The 24111-nt window shown below is 40.9% G+C and overlaps 1 protein-coding gene across 9 annotated transcripts in view; it reads right to left on the reverse strand.

Moving 5' to 3' along the window:
- The window catches only part of IDE (insulin degrading enzyme), a 128460-nt gene that overhangs the window by 16448 nt on the left and 87901 nt on the right, over positions 1 to 24111 (reverse strand). For 7 of the 9 annotated variants that reach the window (XM_019035087.4, XM_055352492.2, XM_063710318.1 and 4 more), the window contains 8 exons: positions 21763 to 21865; positions 18450 to 18572; positions 14514 to 14596; positions 10536 to 10680; positions 7130 to 7240; positions 6087 to 6207; positions 1487 to 1578; positions 109 to 220 (listed from right to left, as the gene is read on the reverse strand). In XM_019035087.4, coding sequence (XP_018890632.3) covers positions 109 to 220; positions 1487 to 1578; positions 6087 to 6207; positions 7130 to 7240; positions 10536 to 10680; positions 14514 to 14596; positions 18450 to 18572; positions 21763 to 21865 — 890 coding nt within the window. Of the gene's footprint in view, positions 1 to 108; positions 221 to 1486; positions 1579 to 6086; positions 6208 to 7129; positions 7241 to 9901; positions 10047 to 10535; positions 10681 to 14513; positions 14597 to 18449; positions 18573 to 21762; positions 21866 to 24111 lie in introns of all 9 variants that reach the window. The other 2 variants (XM_019035088.4, XM_055352489.2) reach the window with 1 other exon arrangement.

A 24111-nucleotide genomic window follows, 5' to 3' on the forward strand; every position in this document is an offset into this window, starting at 1 on the left:
CCCAAGTAAATCTTTGGCGTAAAACTATACCTAATTCAGCCCACCTGTAATCACCCACACTGTTATGTCAAAATAGTCCATTCCCAAAGTTACAACATCTCTACTTACTGTCAGGAAGCTGAACTTCTCTATACCGAACCAGCTGACTTGGAAGGAGAGGTTTGGTATGAGCATGTTCAATGAGGGTGTCTTCAACCATCTGCATAATTCCTAATGCAGCCTATGGAAAAAGATATGTCCCAGCATATTACAAAAACATAAACATATCTTGTTTGTGAAATAAACTGGCTTTGTTTATCATAAAAGTGGATTCTAAAACCTTAAATACATTTGATCCTATTCAAATGGATAAAAATTGAATTTGTCAGTATGGTCATTTTGCAATAGAGTCAATATGGTAGTGGTGAAAGAAACAGACACCCAAACAATCATCAACACTGATGCTGATGCTGGAAAAAAGGCACTGCTAAAGATGGTCTCAAGTGAAATGATCCTGACTACAGACACCTGGGGTCACAGAAAAGCAAGGGAGGCAAACATAGGCTTTATTGTAGGTAAAATGACCTTGGTAAGAATCTTGCTTCTGCCACTTATTAGCATCTGACCTTGGGCATATTGTTCTGGAGGGGGTATAGCAGAGTGGTAGAGACCAAGGGATCTTTTCTTTTTTTTTTTTTTTTGAGACAGGGTTTCATTCTGTTACCCAGGCTGGAGTGCAGTGGCACAATCATAACTCACTGCAGCCTCAACTTCCTAGGCTCAAGAGATCCTCTTGCCTCAGCCTCCTGAGTAGCTAGGACTACAGGCATGCATTACCACACCTGGCTGTTTTTCAATTTTTTGTAGAGTTATGTTGCCCAGGCTGCTCTCGAACTCTTGGGTTCAAGCAACCCTCCTGCCTCAGCCTCCAAAGTACTGAGATGACAGGCGTGAGCCACTGCACCCGGCCGAGACTGAGGGATCTTGAGACAGACTGCCACGGAAATTTTGTAGTGCTCTCCATGTGCTAAGTACTTAGCATGTACTATTTAATCCTTATCACACATGACACAGGTGCCACTATAACTCTAATTTTACAGAAAAGAAAACAGATAAGCGCAGAGTTAAGACATTTTCAAAAGATTACAGATCTAGTATATAGCAGAGCCAGGATTTGAATCGAGGCTGTCTAATTCTACAGCACCTGCTCTTATCTACTATACAATTATGCCACCCTATACAGAGTAGGGATAATTACTCCCATTTCCTCCTATGATTGCACAAGGTAGAAAACAGCAGAGGAGGCAGCCATGAAAGTAGGTCCTCAGTTAATCACCATCATTCTACTTTCCCTGTGCCCTCTACCTTCCTCCACAGAGCAAGAGGGTTGAGTAAACTCTAATGTGTTTCTTATCACACCATGCTGGTTAACAATCTTGAGAAAGACTAGAGGGAAAAAATATCTTGCAATGATCCACAAAAGATTGCTAAAACCTCAACCACCCACCTGCTTTGTTATGTTTCCATGGAGAAGGGCTTCAATGTGCAGCCGTGACAGGAGCTGAGGTATGAAGGCCTTAAGGCGAGGAAGGGTTACATCTGCAAAGGTGTAAGAAGACATAGTGAGCGCTACCTATGAGGGATTTTTTGTTTAATTTGAGATAATCTGAGACTTACAGAAGACTTGCAAAAATAGTACACAGAGTTCCTGTAAACACTTCACCTAGTTTTCCCTAATGTTAACATCTTTCATAACCATCAAAACTAAGAAATTAACATTGATATAATACTATTAACTAAAGTACAGACTTTATTTTGATTTTTCCCATTTTTATCTTTTTTTTTATTCCAGGATTTGATCCACAACCCTCCATTACATTTAGCTGTCATATGTCTTTAGTTCCCTCTAATCTCTGACAGTTTCTCAGTCTTTCCATATATTTCATGACCTTAAGACTTTTGAAGAGTACTGTTCAGTTATTTTACAGAAGTCCCACATTTGGGTTTGTCTGGTGTTTTCTCACAATTAGATTTCATGTCTGTATTACCACAAAGAATACCACAAAGGTAATGCACCTTTCTCACTGCATCCTATCAGGGGACTCATGAAGTTGATATGTTGTAGTACTAGTGATGTTAACACTGATCACTTGGTTAAGGTGGTGTCTGCCAGATGTCCTCACTGTAAATGTATTATTTTATTCTTTTGTTTATAATTTAATAACTCATATGTGCTCTATATGCAATTTGGAAAAGCCCACTTGCCCATCTACACCTATTTTTCCCTTTGTAATCACTAAATATTTATTTTGGGAAAAGTAAATGAGATTATACAAATATTTTCTTTTTCTTTAAATTTGACCCACTAATTTTAGCATCCATTGGTAGTTATTGCCTGTAGCAATTATTACTATGGAGTTCTAATGGCAATTTTTCTATTTCCCTCTTTCTTTTTACATATATTAATTTAATCCTTCTGTAAGGAAGAGCTGTCCCTTCTCCATTAGGACACCATAGTAATAATTGCTACATGCAAGATCTACCAATGGATGCTAAAATCAGTGATAGACATTTAAGGAGAAACATGGGAATGCAAATAACAAGTGCTTACCACAGATTAGGAATTTTACAGATGTTATCTTTCACACTATAAAGTAGGTACTATTATCCCCACTTTAAAGATAGGAAAATGAAGTTAAGAAAATTTAAGTTTGTTGTTCAAAGTCATTAAGCTAGTAAATTGCAGAGCTGGGATTTGATCCTTGGTCAATTCCAAAGTGGATGTTCATTCTATTCCACTGTACTGCCTTAGGGGTCCTCTTCACTAGGCTCCCTCGGCACTCTCTGCAGCTTTCCACCACAATACTTACCCCCTTGTCTCTCTCTATTAAAATGATCTACTTACATTTATGCTTCACCACCAGACTGGAGCTCCTTGATCAAAGAAACCCCATCTAATTGATCATTTTAAATTTTTATTTATTTATTTTTGAGACAGAGTCTTGCTCTGTCACCCAGGCTGAAGTGCAGTGGTGCAACCTCCGCCTCCTGGGTTCAAGCGATTCTCCTGCCTTCGCCTCTTGAGTAGCTAGGAATACAGGCATGCACCACCACGCCTGGCTAATTTTTGTATTTTTTGTAGAGATGGGGTTTTGCCATGTTTAATTGATCATTTTTTAATCTCAAGCACCTGCAGTCTTGGGCTGGGTGCATGGCAGGCAGTCAGTAAATGCTGCTGGACCACACTGAACCCTGAAGTTCTTGCTACCCTGGCACCTGGATAGCTGAATGATTTAGAGTCACTGAAGAGGCAGCCTCTCACACTGAGTTGTTTCCAAATTAAGCCATTCTGGCATTTTGGATTATTGTAAGAGTATATATATCAAAATGGAATAATTATTTACTTGAGCAGAAAATTTAAATCAAAAAAGAACTGACTATTCTCTTTACAAAATCCATTTTAGGAAGCCTTCATATCCCTCTGAGATACTACAGAGCTTATTCTGCTTAAAATTAACATGCCATCTGACCTAGATTCTAACAAAGGGTGAATAAAACCCTCAAACCTTTGCTTTTTGATCATTATAAAAGTAGGCTTCGTTTTGGAAAACATTTAAAATTAATTGTGTGGTATTTTTAAAAGGTATAATTCTTGCTATTAATTGCATATGACCATAATCATTTTGCAAAGAAAAGCATATTAACTGTCCTGATAAAAAAATGTACCTGTTCTAGTAAGTGATTTTTATAATCTAGTCTCCTATCCAATGCCTGAGGCAATCAACAAAATAATGACTTTCAGTACTTTGCTCGATTTGTGTCACTGAAGACATCAAAAGCATAGTGTTACATAAGTATAAGAACTTGTCACAAAAGGTTATTAAAACATTCAACAGAATTCTTTTTTTTTTTTTTTTTTTGAGATGGAATCTCTCTCTGTTGCCAGGCTGGAGTGCAGTGGCACGATCTCGGCTCACTGCAACCTCTGCCTCCTGGGTTCAAGCGATTCTCCTGCCTCAGCCTACCAAGTAGCTGGGACTACAGGTGAGTGCCACCATGCCCAGATAATTTTTGTATTTTTAGTAGAGATGGGTTTCACCATGTTGGCCAGAATGGTCTCGATCTCTCGACCTTGTGATCCGCCTGCCTCGGCCTCCCAAAGTTGCTGAGATTACAGGCGTGAGCCACCATGCCCGGCCCAGAATTTTTTTTTTTTTTTTTTAGACAGAGTCTCACTCTGTCGCCCAGGCTGGAGTGCAGTGGCGTTATCTCGGCTCACTGTAAGCTCCGCCTCCCAGGTTCACGACATTCTCCTGCCTCAGCCTCCCGAGTAGCTGGGACTACAGGCACCTGCCACCACGCCCCGCTAATTTTTTGTATTTTTAGTACAGACAGGGTTTCACCGTGGTCTCCATCTCCTGACCTCGTGATCCGCCTGCCTCGGCCTCCCAAAGTGCTGGGATTACAGGTGTGAGCCACGGCGCCCAGCCCAAAATTCTTTTTATTGCATTTTAATGCTTATGGCTGAGCACGTAGGAAGAAAGATTAATTGGCGAGGTAATGTTGAGAAGTAAAAAATCTAAAACAATAATAAAGGGTGATACCAATCTACATTTTTTTCCAATAAAGAAATCCTGAAAGTAATTTCTTTGCATTCAATAGGCATTCATTAGACACACACTGAGGGCATAATATTATACTAGATACTAAGTAAAGGGGTATGGAAGGCAGGTATAATCACTGCTCTCAAGGAATTTTGGATTTTCACGCCAAACTCCTGAAAATTAGACTTAAGATTCTAGGAAAAAAAAACAACAAAAGATGACTCTCTAGGCTTTCACATTTTCCAATTTTTAACTGAACTGATCTAAGGATGCTAAAGCAGGAAAAAAAAAAAAAAAACCTGAACATTGTGTGTTAAGACTTTGAAGTTCAGCTAACTTTTTCTTAAAACTTCAATATTGGCCGGTCGCGGTGGCTCATGCCTGTAATCCCAGCATGCTGGGAGGCCAAGGCAGGCGGATCACCAGAGGTCAGGAGTTCAAGACCAGCCTGGCCAACGTGGTGAAACCCTGTCCCTACTAAAAATACAAAAAGTTTGCCGGGCGTGGTGGTATACACCTGTAATCCCAGCTACTCGGGAGGCTGAGGCAGGAAAACTGCTTGAACCTAGGAGGTGGAGGTTGCAATAAGCTGAGATTGCACCACTGCACTCCAGCCTGGGCAACAGAGCAGACTCCGTCTTTAAAAACAAACAAACAAACAAAAATCCTTCAATATTAACAAGGTTAGTACTTGGGTCAGAGCATTTAGTCTGCAGAAAAAAAAATTTTTTTTTGGAGGCAGAGACAGAGTCTTGCTCTGTCATCCAAGCTGGAGCACAGTGGCGTAATCATGGCTCACTGCAGCCTCAACTTCCCAGGCTCAAGCAATCCTCTCAACCACAGCCTCTTGAGTAAGTGGGACCACAGGTGTAAGCCACCATATCCAGCTAATATTTTTATTATTTTTTGTAGAGACAGAGTCTCACTATATTGCCCAGGGTGGTCTCAAACTCCTGGGATCAAGCGATCCTCCTTTCTCTGCCTCCCAAAAGTACTAGGATTACAGGTATGTGCAACCGCACCCAGACCTTCTGCAGAAATCTAAAAGTAGTAATAATTAACTGGTGTAGGTCCAGATTGAAAACAGTAAATGTGGCTAACCTGCCTGAATGCAAAAACCACTTCAAAGCCACCACTGTTTTTTTACATTTTATTTTTAATTGACAAATAATTATTGTAGATATTCATAGAGTATATAATGTTATTATATATATATAATGTATAGTGATCACATCAGGGTACTAAGCATATCCATCATCTCAAGTTTATTTATCATTTGTTTGGGTTGGGAATGTCCAATATCCTCCTTCTACCTATTTAAAAGTATATGTTACTGTTAACTATAGCCATCCTGCCCACCACTGTTTTTATGAAACATATACACAGCCAGCTTTAATAGAACTACAAGTTATTTAAAAGTATAAACAGTCAATATCAGAATAAACCAAAATGAATTTAGGAAAAAAATGAAGAAAGCATTAAGCTTTAAGTAGAAAGTCTCACCATCCAGAGCTTCTTTTAACTCATCTTTAGTCCAGGCCACTTCAGTCATCAGCAAGCGGAGGTAGTACATGGCATGCTGGTGAGGCTGTTCAGCCCGGAAATTGTTAAGAGATCGCATATACTAGTGAAAGAGACATGCGTTCATTAATTTTATAAATCTTTTAAAAATCATTTCAAAAGTCCAGTTATAATCAAATTTCAATTCTCTATAAACTGTATTACTAGGATATTCACTTCTTTCCCCTTTCTGAAGTTATATAATTAAGAATGGGGTTTATTCCTCTCCGATCTTTACATAAAAGTGCATGCTTTTTCTTTGTCCAAGCTACATTTGTTCAGCATCTGACATGGACTATAAGTGCCTTCACTATGGGATATCTTTAGTCCCTCAGAAAGTTATCCCTAGTTTTCAGGGAAGTCTTTTGGAATCTTTAGGTTCTACGCTATAAAGCCATCCCCAAAGTCTCCATAAGCAAGCAACATAAATAGGTAGCCATATAAAATATGGGATCTTTATTTGAAAACTGATGGTAGTTTCTTCTAGTATACAAGGAAAGGTCATAGTTTACCTTCAGAAGCAGCTGTTCATCCCATACTTCCATTACTGGGCCAAACATGAATTGAATTTAAGTGGAAGATATGTCAAACCCAAATAGTGTGCTCTAATGTGACAAGGTCTTGTGGTAAAGCAGACCTCAGTCTGCTGAATTGCGTGTTCTTCTGAACTAGAGGTTGGGATGGAACATTCAAGGAGGCCCTGACAGCCACTAAGTGCTTCTCTTTGAAATTCAGAGCTGCAACTCTGAATTGCAGTGAGCTCCTGGCACCCACAGAGAAGAGGCCAGGTGTCCACCAGAGTCTACTAGGATTTCTTTCTGGATGGAGTATAGGATTTTGCAATGACAAGGTGAGATGAATGCCACAGGGTTATGAATTCTTCTTTTCCTCCTTGCTTCTTTTATATTACAAAAACTATTATGAAAACTTTTTATAATATAGCAATATTATCTTATGAATAAAAAAGCAGGGTTCAGAAAACTTACTGCTTCTTTGATAATTTCAAATCTTTTTTCATCAATCTCAAAGGTAGCCATTTTCTCAATAATCTTCTTTAGTAAAATTGGCTGCTTGTCATTGTAACCTTTCACTGAAAGCTACAGAAAGAATTCAAGGTATTAAAAGTCTAAAAATATCACAAAACAACTTCCAAATAAACGACTTGATTTTTAAACATGTAGAAAATCCCAAAACAGACATATAAAAAATGAAACAAATTCAATTTAATGTGTCATAAATATATAAATATAGTGTAACACTTAGGAAGATAACATTAACCATCTTTTTTTTTTTTTTGAGACAGAGTTTCACTCTTGTTGCCCAGGCTGGAGTGCAACGGCACGATTTCAGTTCACTGCAAGCTCAGCCTCCCAGGTTCCGGCAATTCTCCTGTCTCAGCCTCCAGAGTAGCTGGGATTACAGACGTGCCCCACTACGCCTGGCTAATATTTTGTATTTTTAGTAGAGATGGCGTTTCACCATGTTAGTCAGGCTGGTCTTGAACTCCTGACCTCACGTGATCCATCCGCCTCGGCCTTCCAAAATGCTGGGATTACATGTGTGAGCCACCATGCCCAGCCTTAACCATCTTTTTAAAAAAATATATTTATTTATTCGAGACAGGGTCTTGCTAGGGTACCCAGGCTAGACTCAAACTCCTGAGCTCAAGTGGTCCTCCTGCCTCAGTCTCCCAAGTAGCTGGAACTATATGTGTGAGCCACAGTGCCTGGCCATCAACAATCTCTATACCCAAAAGCATAATTTTACTTTTCTGAAACAAAACCAACAGTAAGTAAACTCACCTGACACCGAACTATGGTGGCATATACTATATCATCAAAACTCAAGTTCTTTTTATAAAATTAATTGTAGAATGTGGCTAAGTTTTTTCTTCAAAAAGAATATCTAATGAAAGGCAGACTTAAGGTTTCTACAGGTGAGGTAAGAAGATAAAAATCACAGGCCATTGTGGCACGTACAAGTCATCCCAGCTACTTGGAAAGCTGAGATGGAAGGCTTGCTTTAGCCCAAGAGTTTAAGACCAACCTGGGCAACATAGTTAGACTCCTGACCTCAGGTGATCCACCTGCCTCGGCCTCCCAAAGTGCTGGGATTACAGGCATGAGCCACCGTGCCAGGCAGGATCCACAATTCTAACCACTTGCTTATTTGTTAAGTTCTGTTGGTGTTCCAAAAGCTAATGGCAAAACAAATGTATAAAAAGGATACACTGTATGTATCATCAGGACCTTGGCTTAGCACATTTTTTTTTTTTTTTTTTTTCTGAGACAGGGTCTGGCTCTGCCACCCAGGCTGGAGTGCAGTGGTACAATCTCGGCTGACTGCAACTTCTGCTCCGCAGGCTCAAGCGATCCTCCCACCTCAGCCTCCGGAGTAGCTGGACTACAGGTACACACCACCATGTCTGGATAATTTTTTGTATTTTTTGTAGAGACGGGGTCTTGCCATGTTGCCCAGGAGGCTGGTCTCGAACTCCTGAGCTCAAAGCAATCTGCCTGCCTTGGCCTCCCAAAGTGCTGGGATTACAGGCGTGAGCCACCGTGCCCAGCCAACTTAGCAAAATTTACTTTGTCTCTAAATGCCTAACATTTTGAAAAGTGGGGAATGGAGAATTTCTATCATGATATTTCCACATGGTGGCACGCAAAGCAGTAGGGGATACACTGCAGCTAGAATATCATGAAAGTCTCTACGCTGTACAGGATGATAGGCAAGAACCTCAGCAGGAGGGAAGGCCACTGGCCATGGCAAGCACATCATGTTTCCTACTGTAGGAACTAGACTGACAATTAGCAGAAAACCCATTTTGTCATAAATAAAAATTATGTGTTTTGATGGTAATACGCTACTAAAAATCAACAGAAAAAAGAGAAAACAGATGATTACTTGTCTATTTGGAGCTAATTTTGATCTCTGAGCTTCAAACTTCTGTGGACTCTGGGAATGGTTAGATTAATATACATTCTTATACATTAAACAAAAGCTACCAGAGAATTTATTTATGTGAAGAAAAAAAAGTCACTGGAAAATAAATAAAATTTAAAATTCCTACAATCTTTTGTGTAAGAATTTAAACAACGAGTACCCCAAAATGCTCTCGTTTTCATTTCTACTAAAATATGCAATGTATTTTCAAGAAAAGTGAAGATGAATGTGTGCCATAAAAGGGATGTTAACTTGGAATTGAGATATAAGCAGGCTTGGAAACACATTCCAAAGAAAGGATCTAGTTATTTCTTAGATGGATTTAATAAATGCTTATTTTAAAACACACATAAAGTAGGTAATGGTGCATGCTACAAAATAAGTTTTAAATTAAAATGTCAGGTGTATCTGAACATAGAAACTTTATACTACTGTCTGCAGAAATAAAGGGTGCCTATTTATAAGTAAAATTCAATCACCACAACAACTATGGATATCTTCTACTTACAGATGTTAATATACTCAATTATATAGAAAGAACAACATGCTTTCAGGATTAATATGTTAAACATCTCAGGCAGAAGAACATGCAAATAAACGTAGCACACATACATGTTCACAAGATGCACTAAACTTTATTAAATCATTCATTAGTGGAACTAACACTAATTTGAGTTCTTTGATCATCAAAAAGATGCAAGGAAAAAAACCATCAACTTTCTTGTTTAAAAATGCGAAGTTAATAGTTTTCCCAAGCTCAACATAATGCTTAAACGGGGTGGTGCCTTTTCTTTGGTTTTCATTTTACTTACAAGTATTGCATTCATTCCTGATGCAATGCCATAGCTCAAACCTGAGAGGCGTGCTGCATATGTATACTCTTTTAAATCATCCTTCAATAACCTGATAAACAGGTATGTCATGTTGCAATGGAGAGGATCAGCATAAATGTAGCGACTAACAAAAAGAAAAACAAAAGAAATGCTTTGATACCTCAAGCAGTGGCATGGTAATGAAGAAACATGACCGAAGAGTATGGATATGCAGCCTCATGATCTGGATTTCTAGGGAAATAGTATATGCCAACCTTAGGTTTTACAAAAGAAGGAAGACTTCATTTTCCTTTGCCAAAGACCAAGATTTCAAATACAGAATGGGTAAGAGCTAAACCTAAATCGGGGTCCAATTTTGTTTGAGTAGAAAAATATGACATTCTGATGAAAGACGTTTAAAAAAAAAGAAATCAAGGAAAATTTGCATAATATGAATGGTATGTAGTTGAACACTTAGAATAAAAGCTAACTTAAAAATTAAATGAGAAAATATGATTAGCCATAAAGATTAAAAAAAAAGAAATTAAACTCATACCCTCAATCAAAAAATGCTTCCATCAAATCAATATAAAAAATGTTGATGAGTGGAAGGCTCTAAGGCGTGGGTACTTACATACATCCCATAGATGGTATTTTGGAGATCATAGCTCAAGCCTGCTAGCTCTGCTGCATATGCATACTCGTTGAGTGAGTCTTTGAGGAGCTCAAGGTACAAATAGGCCATGTTACAGTGCAAGGGGTCCACATAAGCAAATGGGCTGGAAGAAAATGTTGACAGTAAAATAGCTGATTTTATTACTTCTCAATGTGATATGGCCTTTTGAGATGGATCAAGATATTGAACACCGGTTAATATGATTTCCTGAGGATATGGTTGAATTCTTGAGGCTATTTCTTATGAGGAAAAAAAGAAGATGTCTGAAAAAGAAGCCTGAAGTGTGTGTGAGTGTGTGTGTGTGTGTGTGCGTGCATGCGTGCGTGCGTGCGCACTGGTAGTAGTGAAGAAGGAGAAGGAACTGCCTACCCCAGATGGTGTGGCAGAACTGACAAGTTAGAAATGCAGGGTATGTGAGCAGTGGGAACGGGCCAAAATGCATGGCTGTGCTTAGGCTAACAGGAGGACTGCACGGCCGACAGAACAGATACAGCATTTGCATGTCTTCCCTCTCTCTCCAATAAAGTCACATCCTTGGTGGACAGGAATAAAGGACTGGGAAATGTGTCTGTGGTAATTACATGAACTTAGAAAAATTGAGACCTGTGAAAATGTTAGCTTATCCCTGAGTTTTCCCCAAAACAGTTAAAGCTAGAGAACTGTCAGTAAAATAATTGATAATTTCTATCATATAACAGCAGCCAAAACTAGGGAAAAATAAAATAGAAAAATTTTAATGAGAAAGAACAAAGAAGAAAGAATTATAGAGTACAAGAACTAAACCACCACAGTGATCAACTAAACTTCATTTCCCAGATAAGAAACATAATTTTCTTCAGATCCCCTGAGTTCGTGGCAGCAGAGCTGGGATTCAAATGCAAGTTAAATGACCTGCTCCTTTGACTATACAACCTTGCTTACCTTTTATCAGAAGAAAGTAAAGGTCTCACTCATTCAACAAATATGTATTATATGCTTACTACAGTGCCAGGCTCTTCTCTAGGCACTGGAAATAAAGAGTGAACAAATCAGGCAAATTCCCTGACCTCAGAGTTGATAATCTAGCTAGAGGGGACACATAATAATAAATTTAAATTTGACATATTAGTTGGTGACAGTGCTATGGGGTAAAATTAAGCAGGGTAAGGGGAATAGGGAATGATGGGGTGATGGCAGCAGGGAAGAAAGACTGCTGCTTTACATAAGATGGCCAGTCAAGGCCACTCTTACAATGTGACATCTGGACTCAGACCTGAAGGAGGCAAGGGAGTGAGCCCTGGGGATATCTAACAGGTGGAGTGGGGAACTTCCCAGGCTGAAGAAATAGCTAGTGCTAAAGGCCTGAGGCAGATGCCTGCTTGGCTTGTTTGGCAGCAAATTAAAAGTTTCACTCTACTTGTAGCACAGTAAATATAACTAATGTACTGATAACAAAGCCAACATTTTGTTTTTTAAAGTTGAGTCAAGGTCTCACTGTGTTGTCCAGGCTGGTCTCGAACTCCTAGGCTCAAGCGATCTTCCTGCCTCGGCTTCCCAAAATGTTAGGATTACAGGTGTGAGCTATTGCACCCAGCCAAAAGCCAACAATTTTATCAAAGCTGATAAAAAAGCAAAAATAGGGATAAAATGTGTAGTCACTTAGAGAATTAAAATCAAAGACAAAGTTCTACAGCTATCCAAATATTCTCCAACTGGAAAATCTGAATAAATGTTCTGCCATTAAATTTTTTAAAGTATGATACATGATGACAGATTTCCTTCTTTTGGCAAATAGCAGCTCAAAAACTTAAGGCACAATTCACAAAAACAAAATCATCAAAACAAAAGAGAGGATATCACAGAGGTCGGCCCCACAGGCAACTATGCACCTTTCTCAGGCGGAAGTGAAAAGCCAGAAAATCCAAGTTTTGGGTCTCAAAGCACTATGGCTCAGGCTCAGAAAATAATTCCAAGGAGTGTCCTAAAATGCTACATCCAGCCTGGCAAGGTGGCATACGCCTGTAGTCCCAGCTACTCAGGAGGCTGAGGTGGGAGGATCACTTGAGCCCAAGAGTTTGAGGCTGCAGTAACTGCACTCCAGCCTTGGGTGACAGAGTAAGACTCTGTCTCCTAAAAAAAAAGAAAAACAAAAACAGCTGTATCCACAGCAGCTGTGCTGGTGAAGTGGAGAAGACCCTAAACTAACTTTAAAAAGAGAACAGGATTCAACTGGGATACCTAAATTCTGGTTCATGTGTTAATTTTAAAAATACGTTATTTTGTAACCAGATACTATATGCTTAAATATGGATCACAGGGTTTTAAAAACCATAGCTAACTACACATAATATAATCTTATTTCTGAAAAGATGGAAAGGATATAGACACACATATGAAAATTTCAATTAAAATGTACAAGAAACAGAACAGTGGTTACCTCTAGGAAGACAGACCAGAGGGAGGGATTTGTGTGGGAGGCAGACATTTTCAGTTCTAGGAAATGCGCTAGGCAGTTTAGAGAACACAAAAATGTAAAATGGTCTCTCAAAGGGTAGTCTAAAGAAATTCATCATCATAGAGGCCAAATGGAAACGTGGTGACAAGCTGCTTAGAGTGTTAAAAATATCACTCTCAAATATCAAAAAATAAAAAGCAGCTTTGTAATGCCCTTTACCAATAATAAGCCACAACCTGACAGCCCATCTTTGGTGTAAACAATAAAAAATCTCTGCACAGTTCTAGATAATCTGTGAATCTCATGCTATAAAACCACAATATTTATAATCACTATAATCTCAACATATTTGTTGATGGAAAATCAAATTCCTTTCCCTCTTTCCAAAGCATTTAAACCTTATCTACCTCTAGTTTCATGTCAAGCCAACTGAATAAAAATTAATGAAAAAGCTGATTATCATATTGAACATTACTGAACAAATAAACCATGATAGGCTTATCTTACAAACCACTGAATTTTAGAAATATAAAATTATGAAGTATAAACTCACAAAGTAAAATCTGAACCAGGTGATTAACACACAAATAAGTAAAGGAAGACAAAGATGAACTGAAGGTGCACTGAGAAATTACTGCAATAGCATTATTCATAAATTTTACTAAACATCTTCTCCCTTTTTATTAGTAATGTTTAAGTAATCAAGCCAGAAATAGAGGAAGCAGTATCTAAGGGCTCCAGACAAAGGATAAAACAAGACTCAGGATCATTTAGTAACTAGTACCTCCTCTTCTAGACAAGTTCCAGGAATACAAAGCCAAAGCAATAAAAACACCCCAAATTATTTATTCTTTCTTCAATGAGTCTTCTTCTGGGTAAATCTACGGCCTCCTCAGAATCCAAAACCCTGAAGGCTAAGAAGGTCATCCTAACAATAGCTAACATAAATCATTTCAGCTAAAGGGCATACTCATTAATGGGGAAAGAAAAAAAAAGAGAATTAACAACACTGGTTTTTAAAATACCTCTTAACAGCAACAGCTCTCCTTTTTTTTCTTTTTTTTTTTTTTTGAGACAGAGTCTGGCTCTGTCGCCCAGGCTGGAGTGCAGCGGTGCGATCTCGGCTGACTGCATCCTCCTGCCTCAGCCTCCTGAGTAGCTGGGACTACAGGCACCCACCACCATGCCCGGCTAATTTTTTGTATTTTTAGTAGAGACGGGGTTTCACCATGTTAGCCAGGATGGTCTCAATCTCTTGACCTCATGATCCGCCCGCCTCAGCCTCCCAAAGTGCTGGGATTACAGGTGTGAGCCACCGTGCCCGGCCAACCTCTCCTTTTCTTTATTTTTATTTATTTATTTTTTTCAGCCTCTCCTTTTCTAGGTGAAACAACTCTAATTCCTTTTATTTCTAGACATGGATGTTTAAGAAGAACAGACAACTCCTGGAAATGTAATTGTTGATTTTTATAAGCTTTATAAGCTAGATTCATCTTACATACCTGAAAAATTCAAAGTTGAGACAAGCCTTCGGCAAAAAAAACTTATCATCTTGTTTGAACCAAAGTTTGCTCATAGCTGTATCCTGTGATGGAGAAACAATTTGGTTAGGGAAATAGAGGCGCATTCAGCAAAAATGTTCAATCAAATCACTCTTCAAGAGGAGGAGGACAGAAGCAATAGTTAGAGTTTTGTTCTGGAGTTGCTGTCCCATGGCCTTGAAGCATACTCAAGAGTCAGCAGGTAGGAAGCTGGAGACAAAGACTGCAGACTCCTGTAGCAGAGTGAAATCTGCCTTCTATTTCCCCTGTATTAGGGAGATGGGGGTACAGTGAAGGAAGAGACAGATCAGAGAAGCCAATACCAACTGTCCTGTCTTCGTCTTTCTGGACACTAGGAGGAAGGCAGAGGCAGAAGTCCCTTGCAAGCGTATGGCAGCCAGCTTCCAGGGTGGCCCACAACAATCCTTGCCTGCTGAGATTCACAGCCTTGGGTGGTCCCCTCCCACACTACAACAGGGTTGGTCTGCCTTACTAACAAAATATGACAGAATTAATGGTATACTTCTGAGACTGCATTATAAAAGACACTGCGGCTTGCATCCTGATCACTCACTTTCCCTCTTGGATCACTCACTTTGGGGGAAGCCTGCTGCCATGTCAAGCAACTCTACAGAGAGGTCCATGTGGTGAAAAATTAAGGCTGGCCAACAACCACATAACTGAACTTGGAAGAGAATCCTCCAGCCCTGGCTGAACCTTCAGATGACTGAAACCTTGGCCAACAGCTTGACTATAACCTTACGACAAGCCCTGAGCCAGAACTACCCAACTAAGTCACTGCTGGATTCCTGGCCCTCCTCAGAAACTGTGTGAGGGCCAGGCGCAGTGGCTTCACTCCTATAATCCCAGCACTTTGGGATGCCAAGGTGGGTGGATCATGAGGCTGGGAGTTCGAGACCATCCTGGCCAACATGGTGAAACCCTGTCTCTACTAATCATACAAAAATGAGCAGGGTGTGGTGGCTCGTTCCTGTAGTTCCAGCTACTCAGGAGGCTGAGGCAGGAGAATAGTTTGAACCAGGACTCGGGAGGCAGAGGTTGCAGTGAGCCGAGATCATGCCACTGCACTCCAGCCTGGGCAACAGAGCGAGACTCCATCTCAAAAAACAAAACAAAACAAAGAAACTGTGTGTGAGATACGGTGCGGCAGCTCACACCTGTAATCCCAGCACTTTGGGAGGCCAAGGCAGGCAGATGACTTGAGGCCAGGAGTTCGAGATCAGCCTGGCCAAAATAGCAAAACCCTGTCTCTATTAAAAATACAAAAATTAGTTGGGCATGGTGGCACATGCCTATAATCCCAGTTACTTAGGAGGCTGAGGCATGAGAATCGCTTGAACCTGGGAGGCAGAGGTTGCAGTGAGCTGAGATTGCACCACTGCATTCCAGCCTGGGCAACGGAGAGAGACTCTGTCTCAAAAAAAAAAAAAAAGAAAAGAAAGAAAGAAAGAAAGAAAAAAAGAAACTGTGTGTGAGAAACCAGGCATGATGGTTCATGCCTATAATCCCAGAAATTTGGAAGGCTGAGGCAGGAGGATCGCTTGAGCCTAGGAGTTTGAGATCGGCCTGGGCAACATAGTGAGATCCCACCTCTACAAAAATATTGAACAATTAGCTGGGCGTGGTGGTGGGTGCTTGTAGTCCTAGGTACACAAGAGGCTGAGGTGGGTGGATCACTTTAGCCCAGGAGGCCAAGGCTACAGTGAGCCATGACTGCACCACTTCACCCCAGCCTGGGCAATGGAATGCGAGTCTTTTAAAAAAAGGAAAAAAAACTGTGTGAGATAATAATTGTTGTGGGTTATTTCTTTTTTTTTTTTTTTTTTTGTGACAGAGTTTCGCTCTTGTTACCCAGGCTGGAGTGCAATGGCGTGATCTCGGCTCACCGCAATCTCTGCCTCCTGGGTTCAAGCGATTCTCCTGCCTCAGCCTCCTGAGTAGCTGGGATAAGGCACGCGCCACCACGCACAGCTAATTTTTTTTAGTAGAGACGGGGTTTCACCATTTTGGTCAGGCTGGTCTCGAACTCCTGACCTCATGATCGACTCGCCTCAGCCTCCCAAAGTGCTGGGATTACAGGCGTGAGCCACTGCATGTGGCCTAACTTAAATGTTGTGGTTTTAAGCTGCTAAATTTTGGAATAATTTAATATGCAACCATGGATAACCAACATGGCCAAGGATGAACAAATAAGCTACTTATCTTGCCTCTCCACTTCACTCATGCTATACTAAGAATGGCTTTAGTCACTTGAAACTACCTTGAAACTCTGGGAAGAGATATAAATGGTTTAATGTTCTCGTTAGTTTGCTCTGGGAAGGCCTATTTAAAACAAACAGCAAAAGTCGGATATGGTAGCTCACACCTATAATTCCAGCTACTTGAGAGGCTGAAGGGGGAGGATCACTTGAGGCCAGGAGTTCTAGACCAGCCCAGGCAACATAGCAAGATCCCATCTCTACAAAAAATTAAAAACAAACTAGCTGGGTGTGGTGTGCGTCTGTAATCCAGCTACTTAGGAGGCTGAAGCCAGAAGATGGTTTGAACCCAGGAGTTTGAGGCTGCAGTGAGCTATGATACCACCACTGCACTCCAGCCTGGGCAACAGAGAGACCGTGTCTCCACAAATAAATAAATAAATAAATAAATAAATAAATAAATAAATAAATAAGATAAGATAAACAATACATAAAAAACAGCTGAGGTAAATGAACTTTCTCTTTGCATAAGCTAATATAAAACTCTTTAAAATGTCATTTTTAAAGAAAAACGGGCCAGGCATGGTGGCTCATGCCTCTAATCCCAGCACTTTGGGAGGCCGAGGCAGGTGGCTCCCCTGAGGTCAGGAGTTCGAGGCCAGCCTGGCTAACATGGTGAAACCCTGTCTCTACTAAAAATACAAAAAATCAGCTGGACGTGGTGGCGAGTGCCCGTAATCCCAGCTACTTGGGAGGCTAAGGCAGGAGAATCACTTGAACTTGGGAGGTGGAAGTTACAGTGAGCCGAGATCATGCCATTACACTCCAGCCTGGGCAACAAGAACAAGACTCTGTCTCAAAAAAGAAAAGAAAATAAAGAAAAATGGTTGTCTCATTAATAATCTAGTTGCTTAAGACAAATTTTAATGTTCCTAAACACTAATTGTTATCTCATTGAACTCATCTAAATTTTTCCAATGTTAGGTCATCTGAAGAAGATAAAAAGAAACATCTGTGTGTGTGTGCCTAAGTCATGAGTTTAGAAACAGTTTAGAAGGGAGAAGAAATACGTTTAGAAGGGAGAATGTGCTGTAATAATTTGATACAATTTTTTACATACTTTACTCAAGTTCTGAAGTAATAGCATGAAAAGGACATTCAGAAAAAGACGGGGAGGGAACCCTACTTCTCAACAGCCCTTCGCACTAGTTTATCATTCCATTAATTTGATATAGTCACTATGTCATGATGAATGTTTTTAAGGGCAGGAAATCCAACAGCTCCCCCTGGACTTGCTCTCTTTCAGGCTTTAGAGATCCTTTCTTGTCTTTAATGTCCATGATGCAGCATAAACCTACTTCCTTACTGGGTCTTCAGCAGACATGGAAAAGAGGAACAGACCTTTCCACAGACTTGTGGTTACAACTCAGACTTACTTTTTTCTCCTACAAAGAAAGTGATTCCCTAGATTCTACATTGTTTAGTTTTGTTTGCTTGCTTTAATATTTTTAACCTTCTAATATTTCTTGTAGTTATTCTTTCTGCAGCTTTTTTGTCACCTATTAGGATGTGAGCCTCCCCAAATCAACATAGTACCAAATGTAAGAAATCATTTACCCAGTCCCCCATGTATTAGGTCTGTCCCCCAAATTTAAAATCACTGATTCAAACACATTACCTTAATAAGAGCAGGGTATGGTGTCGCCTCTTTTTCTAACGGTAAAATCTCAAAATTCGTAGGAATAAATTCATTCTTTGTAGGAAGTTTAAATTTCCCATTCAGGTCAGCATTTTGCCATTTCTGGATGAATAATGAAACACACAAATGCAGTAAGAGTCTGATTTAAGAGTTTAAAATAGTATCTCTGCTCAATATATGGGCAAATATTAAGTGCACAAATGGCACACAGCATTGTTTTCCATCATATATAAAGGAGGTACTACCAAATCTATCGATGGGTTTTCCTGAAACTTCAGTTAGTCTTTCTAGTACTAGCAAAGATTTTGCACTCATATATCTACCCTTCCTCTCCACATCTCCAAAATGACCAGCTGAGGAACAATTGAGACTATGGAACACAGAAAAGCTGACTTGTCCATATGAAGATCATGTTTATTCTAGCTCTTTAAAGAATGGAGAATAATCTGCTCAGGAATATATTCCCACAACTGCTAGACAATAGGTCATTTATATAAGAGCCATACTTTCAGCTATACTAAGTTATATCCATGAATGGCCTGAAAGCCAGGCTAAAGGAGGTGTCTTTCACTTTAGTACTTCTCTCTTTTTTTTCTTCCTGAGACAGTCTTGCTCTGCCGCCCAGGCTGGAGTGCAGTGGCATGATCTCAACTCACTGCAACCTCCACCTCCTGCGTTCAAGTGATTCTTGTGTCTCAGCCTCCCAAGTAGCTGGGACTACAGGTGTGTGCCACCACACCCGACTAATTTTCGTATTTTTAGTAGAGATGGGGTTTCACTGTTGCCCAGGCTGGTCTTGAACTCCTGGCCTCAACTGATCCACCCAAAGTGCTGGGATTACAGGTGTGAGCCACCATGCCCGGCCTCACTTCAGTACTTCTTTTTTTCTTTTTCAGACAGAATCTCACTCTGTTGCCCAGGCTGGAATGCAACAGCGTGATCTCCACTCACTGCATCCTCTACCTCCCAGGTTCAAACGATTCTTGTGCCTCAGCCTCCTGAGTAGCTGTGATTACAGGCGTGTACCACCACACTCAGCTAATTTCTGTATTTTATTAGAGATGGGGTTTCACTGTATTGCCCACGCTGGTGTCAAACTCCCCTCAATCTGCCCACCTCAGCCTCCTAAAGTGCTAGGATTACAGACATGAGCCACCACGCTTGGCTTTCAGTACTTCTTAAGAACTGGCCCACACCTCTCCCAGATGATCATGTGAACTTTTAAGTGAACCAGTAGTTCAAGCACAAGGTTAAGAACAAAGTTGAGGCCAGGCGTGGTGGCTCACGCCTGTAATCCCAGCACTTTGGGAGGCCGAGATGTGCGGATCACGAGGTCAGGAGTTCGAGACCAGTCTGGGCAACATTGTGAAACCTCATATCTATTAAAAATACAAAAAATTAGCCGGGTGCGGTGGTGTGCACCTGTAATCTCAGCTACTTGGGAGGCTGAGGCAGGAGAATCATGTGAACCTGGAAGGCAGAGGTTGCAGTGAGCCAAGATGGTGCCATTGCACTCCAGCCCAGGCAACAGTACGAGACTCTGTCTAAAAAAAAAAAAAAGAAAAAACAAAGTTGAGATTTAGGTTGGGATTCACACAACCTGTAGTAGACTGGATCTGTTTCCTGTCCTAGTTCCAAAAGCTAAGTGGGACAGATCACAGGCCACTGATTGTTGAACCTAATTTATAAGGCTTTTCATTATTTAAAAAAAAAAAAAAAAAAAAAAAAAAAGCAACTGGCCAGGAGTAAAAAGCAACCAGCCTGGACAACAGAGCAAGGCCCTGTCTATTTAAAAAAAAAACCAATTGTCAATAATTCTGGATTTCTGGATTCAGTAATTTGATCTCTAGCTGGTGTGATACAGCCTTGCAGATTTTACGCTTCTATCTTAGTTCCTGCATTTGTGTCTTTCGGCACTGGGGACGTTGGCCATATTTCTTAAGTGGTATCTTAGGTTTCCAGAACGGCTGAATACTAGGGACTAGGAAACACTTAGTAAGTAACTTCACTACTGAGTTCCCAGATAGATGTGTTCTTAAAAAATTCCCAGCCGGGTGTGGTGGCTCACAGCTGTAATCCCAGCACTTTGGGAGGCCGAGGCGGGCGGATCACAAGGTCAAGAGATCAAGACCATCCTGGCCAACATGGTGAAACCCTGTCTCTACTAAAAATACAAAAATTAGCTGGGCGTGGTGGCATGTGCCTATAGTCCCAGCTACTCGGGAGGCTGAGCTAGGAGAATCGCTTGAACCCGGGAGGTGGAGGTTGCAGTGAGCCAAGATTATGCCACCGTACTCCAGCATGGTGACACAGCGAGATTCCATCTCAAAAAAAAAAAAAAAAATTCCCATTCAGGGCAGGTTGGTTATGGTCAGAGTCCAGTGAACAGGGGGATTCTTTCTTGTTTTAGGACTATTTCAGACCCAGCACTAATTCATGGAAGATCAGCTTTCCTCTCAGTTTAGAGAGATGGACATTTTCACACACTGGAGGGCTTCAATGATCTTCCGTATCATGAATATGTCAGAGATCTGTGAAGTACCAGTGATGATCTTCTTTCTTAAACTAATTCCTTTTTTTGTATGTCATTACACAGGTACATTTTTAAAATGTCCATTACTTGAGTTTAACTAGAATCTAGCGAGAGTAAAGTTTTCTGGTCTTTTCCCAGGAATAAGGGACCCAGTCTCAAAGGCACATAGCCAATGAGAACCAAAAGAGAAAGAAAGAAAAAGTACTAGATAAGTAGGTAACATTCACAAGCAAAATCCTGACTACTGATGAATGGGACAAAATATTGTTTTAACATACCTGTTCTGAAAATCATAATTCTCCTATGTTGACAAAAAGAACAGTGCTATAACATGAGGCATAAAACATAGCACCTCCTGAAGTATAGATGGTATGAATCCTAGAGCCTGCTCTCAGCCTGTGTTCACAGCAAGACTGTGAGCTCTTTGGAGCCCTTGCATTGGTTTCTCATGCTTCCTACTTCCATCGCTTCTTGCCTTTCTGGTGCCTGTGCCCACGTACTCTGCACTTCAGTTACCTTTTATGGCATGAGGCACAACCCTGGTGGTTTGATAGACACATGAGAAGGTGGCTAGAGTACCATGTCTTCATGAAAAGGCTAAACTCCAGCTCCCTATCTACTTGTTGATTTCTCTTAGGATGGTACAGATAACACTAGGTCATCAGTCTTCCACACTCTGGGGCCTTAGTTGGTGGATCTAGGGAGCAATGTTCTTGTGATTCCTCACGTCAGGCTTATTCATAGATGAGTTAACCCTACCTTGATGACTTCATCCGGTATAGCTTCTTGTTTGTACTGTGTTCCATACCACTCTTCTGTGCGATCAGTTTTTCCTTCAAAAGATTTAGAAACTATGGCAACCCTAGAGATAGAAAAAACAAACAAAAAAACCCTGTAAACTCATACTGTATATATGAATTTAAAGAACCTGACTCAGGACAATATAAATAATATCCAAGAATGTGCTGGGCCTCTTAAGACCCAGCAAATCCTGTAAGGCTTAGTCCAAACAAGCAATATATGAATAGAGGTTTCTGATCATAGTCCCTGTTATCCTTTAGTTACAGTCCATTATTTTTAGTATGAAAAAGTGCTCGCAGGAGAGATTCCTCTAGGTTGCTACTGACTAAAATTTAAAAAGAAGAGTAGCCAGGGGAAAAAAATGTAACAAGGTCAGTTAAAACAGTCAGTTAAAAAACAGCCCTAAAAAAAGCAAAGAAGTTGCGGATGTGGTGGCTTATGCCTGAAATCCCAGCACTTTAGGAGGCTGAGGCAGGAAGATCACTTGAGCCCAGGAGTTCAAGAGCAATCTGGGCAAAATAGTGGGACCCGTCTCTACAAAAAATTTTAATAATTAACCAGGTGGGGTGGCACGCAGCTATAGTCCCAGCTACTTGGAAAACTGAGGTGGGAGGATTGCTTGAGCCCAGGAGTTTGAGGCTGCAGTAGGCTAGAATCACACCACTGCACTCTAGCATGGGTGACAAATCAAAACCTTGTCTCTTTTTAAAAAAAACAAAAAAACAAAAAAAACAAAAGGCAAAAAAAGTACTCCTTCCTAGGAGTATCTCAGGTGCAGAATTAACAGGAATGACTAACAAAACCTGCTGGCCCATCCAGAGATTTTAAAAACGTGACACACATACCCAAGAAACTTTTATTATTGCTTGCTACATTTGTGCTCTATGTTTTCTTCCCTGCCAGAGACTAGCATCAAATATGTCTACTACAAATACACAGGCCTTCCTGCTACTAGGGGAGAAAGGGACAAGACCAAAAAATGTCTACCACTGTAACCTCTGCCTCCCGGGTTCAAGAACTCTCCTGTCTCAGCCTCCCAAGTAGCTGGGATTACAGGCACCCGCCACCACGCCTGGCTAATTTTTGTTTTTGTTTTTGTTTTTGAGTCGGAGTTTTGCTCTTGCCACCCAGGCTGGAGTGCAACGGTGCGATCTTGGCTCACTGCAACCTCTGCCTCCTGGGTTCAAGCAATTCTCCGGCCTCAGCCTCCCAAGTAGCTGGGATTACAGGTGCCTACCACTTTGCCCAGCTAATTTTTGTATTGTTAGTAGAGACAGGGTTTCACCATGTTGGCCAGACTGGTCTTGAACTCCTGACCTCAGGTGATCCGCCTGTCTCAGCTTCCCAAAGTGCTGGGATTACAGGTGTCAGCCACTGTGCCCAGCCTAAAAGCTTTTTTTGATGCGACAGTAGAAACAGCCCAGAAGAGAAGTCAGATGGAAAAAAGTGTTCAAGGATGGGCATGGTGGCTCATGCCTGTAATCCCAGCACTTTGGGAGGCCAAGGCGGGCAGATCACGAGGTCAAGAGATCGAGACCATCCTGGCTAACATGGTGAAACCCCGTCTCTACTAAAAATACAAAAAATTAGCCGGGTGTGGTGGCGGGTGCCTATAGTACCAGCTACTTGGGAGGCTGAGGCAGGAGAATGGCGTGAACCCGGAAGGCGGAGCATGCAGTAAGCCGAGATTGCACCACTACACTCCAGCCTGGGAGACTGAGCAAGACTCTGTCTCAAAAAGAAAAGAAAAGAAAAAAAAAGTGTTCAAGGAGGGAAGGCAGAAGTAAAGTGATGTCAAAAGATAAGTGAACAAAAAATGACAAGACTAGAGGAGCAAAAGAAGTTCTGAACAAGTGGAACTCTAAGCCATCCCTGTGTAGCACTATCAGGGACACTCCGCCTCTACTGCCTTTTAATCATTGAAGTTGGAATCACTACACCCTCACCAGTGGACTCAACCACAGGCTGGGACCAATCCTATTTTGAATCTTGTGGGTCAAGGAATTCTAGTCAATTAGCTTGGGCAACTTGGTGTAAAGTCAGTCCTGCTACTGGTTCCACTTCTCCCTTAAGTCCCAATTCCCAATTCAAATAATTAGGTCCCAATTCAAATAATATCTGTTCCTGCTTGTTCTCACCTACCCCCAGAGGTTTGATTCTGGCCTCTGAATGTTGGCCTCACAGCTAAAAGCCTAGTACTTGCAATCAAAACTCCCCTCTGATGATACTCATTCATTTTGAGAATCCCAATCTCTGTTCCAAATACCTGCCCCTTGTTGAACCTCCCCAACTTCAACGCTAGTAGTC

The sequence above is a fragment of the Gorilla gorilla genome, chromosome 8 (genome assembly GCF_029281585.2).
Source record: "Gorilla gorilla gorilla isolate KB3781 chromosome 8, NHGRI_mGorGor1-v2.1_pri, whole genome shotgun sequence".
NCBI classification, from domain to species: domain Eukaryota; kingdom Metazoa; phylum Chordata; class Mammalia; order Primates; family Hominidae; genus Gorilla; species Gorilla gorilla.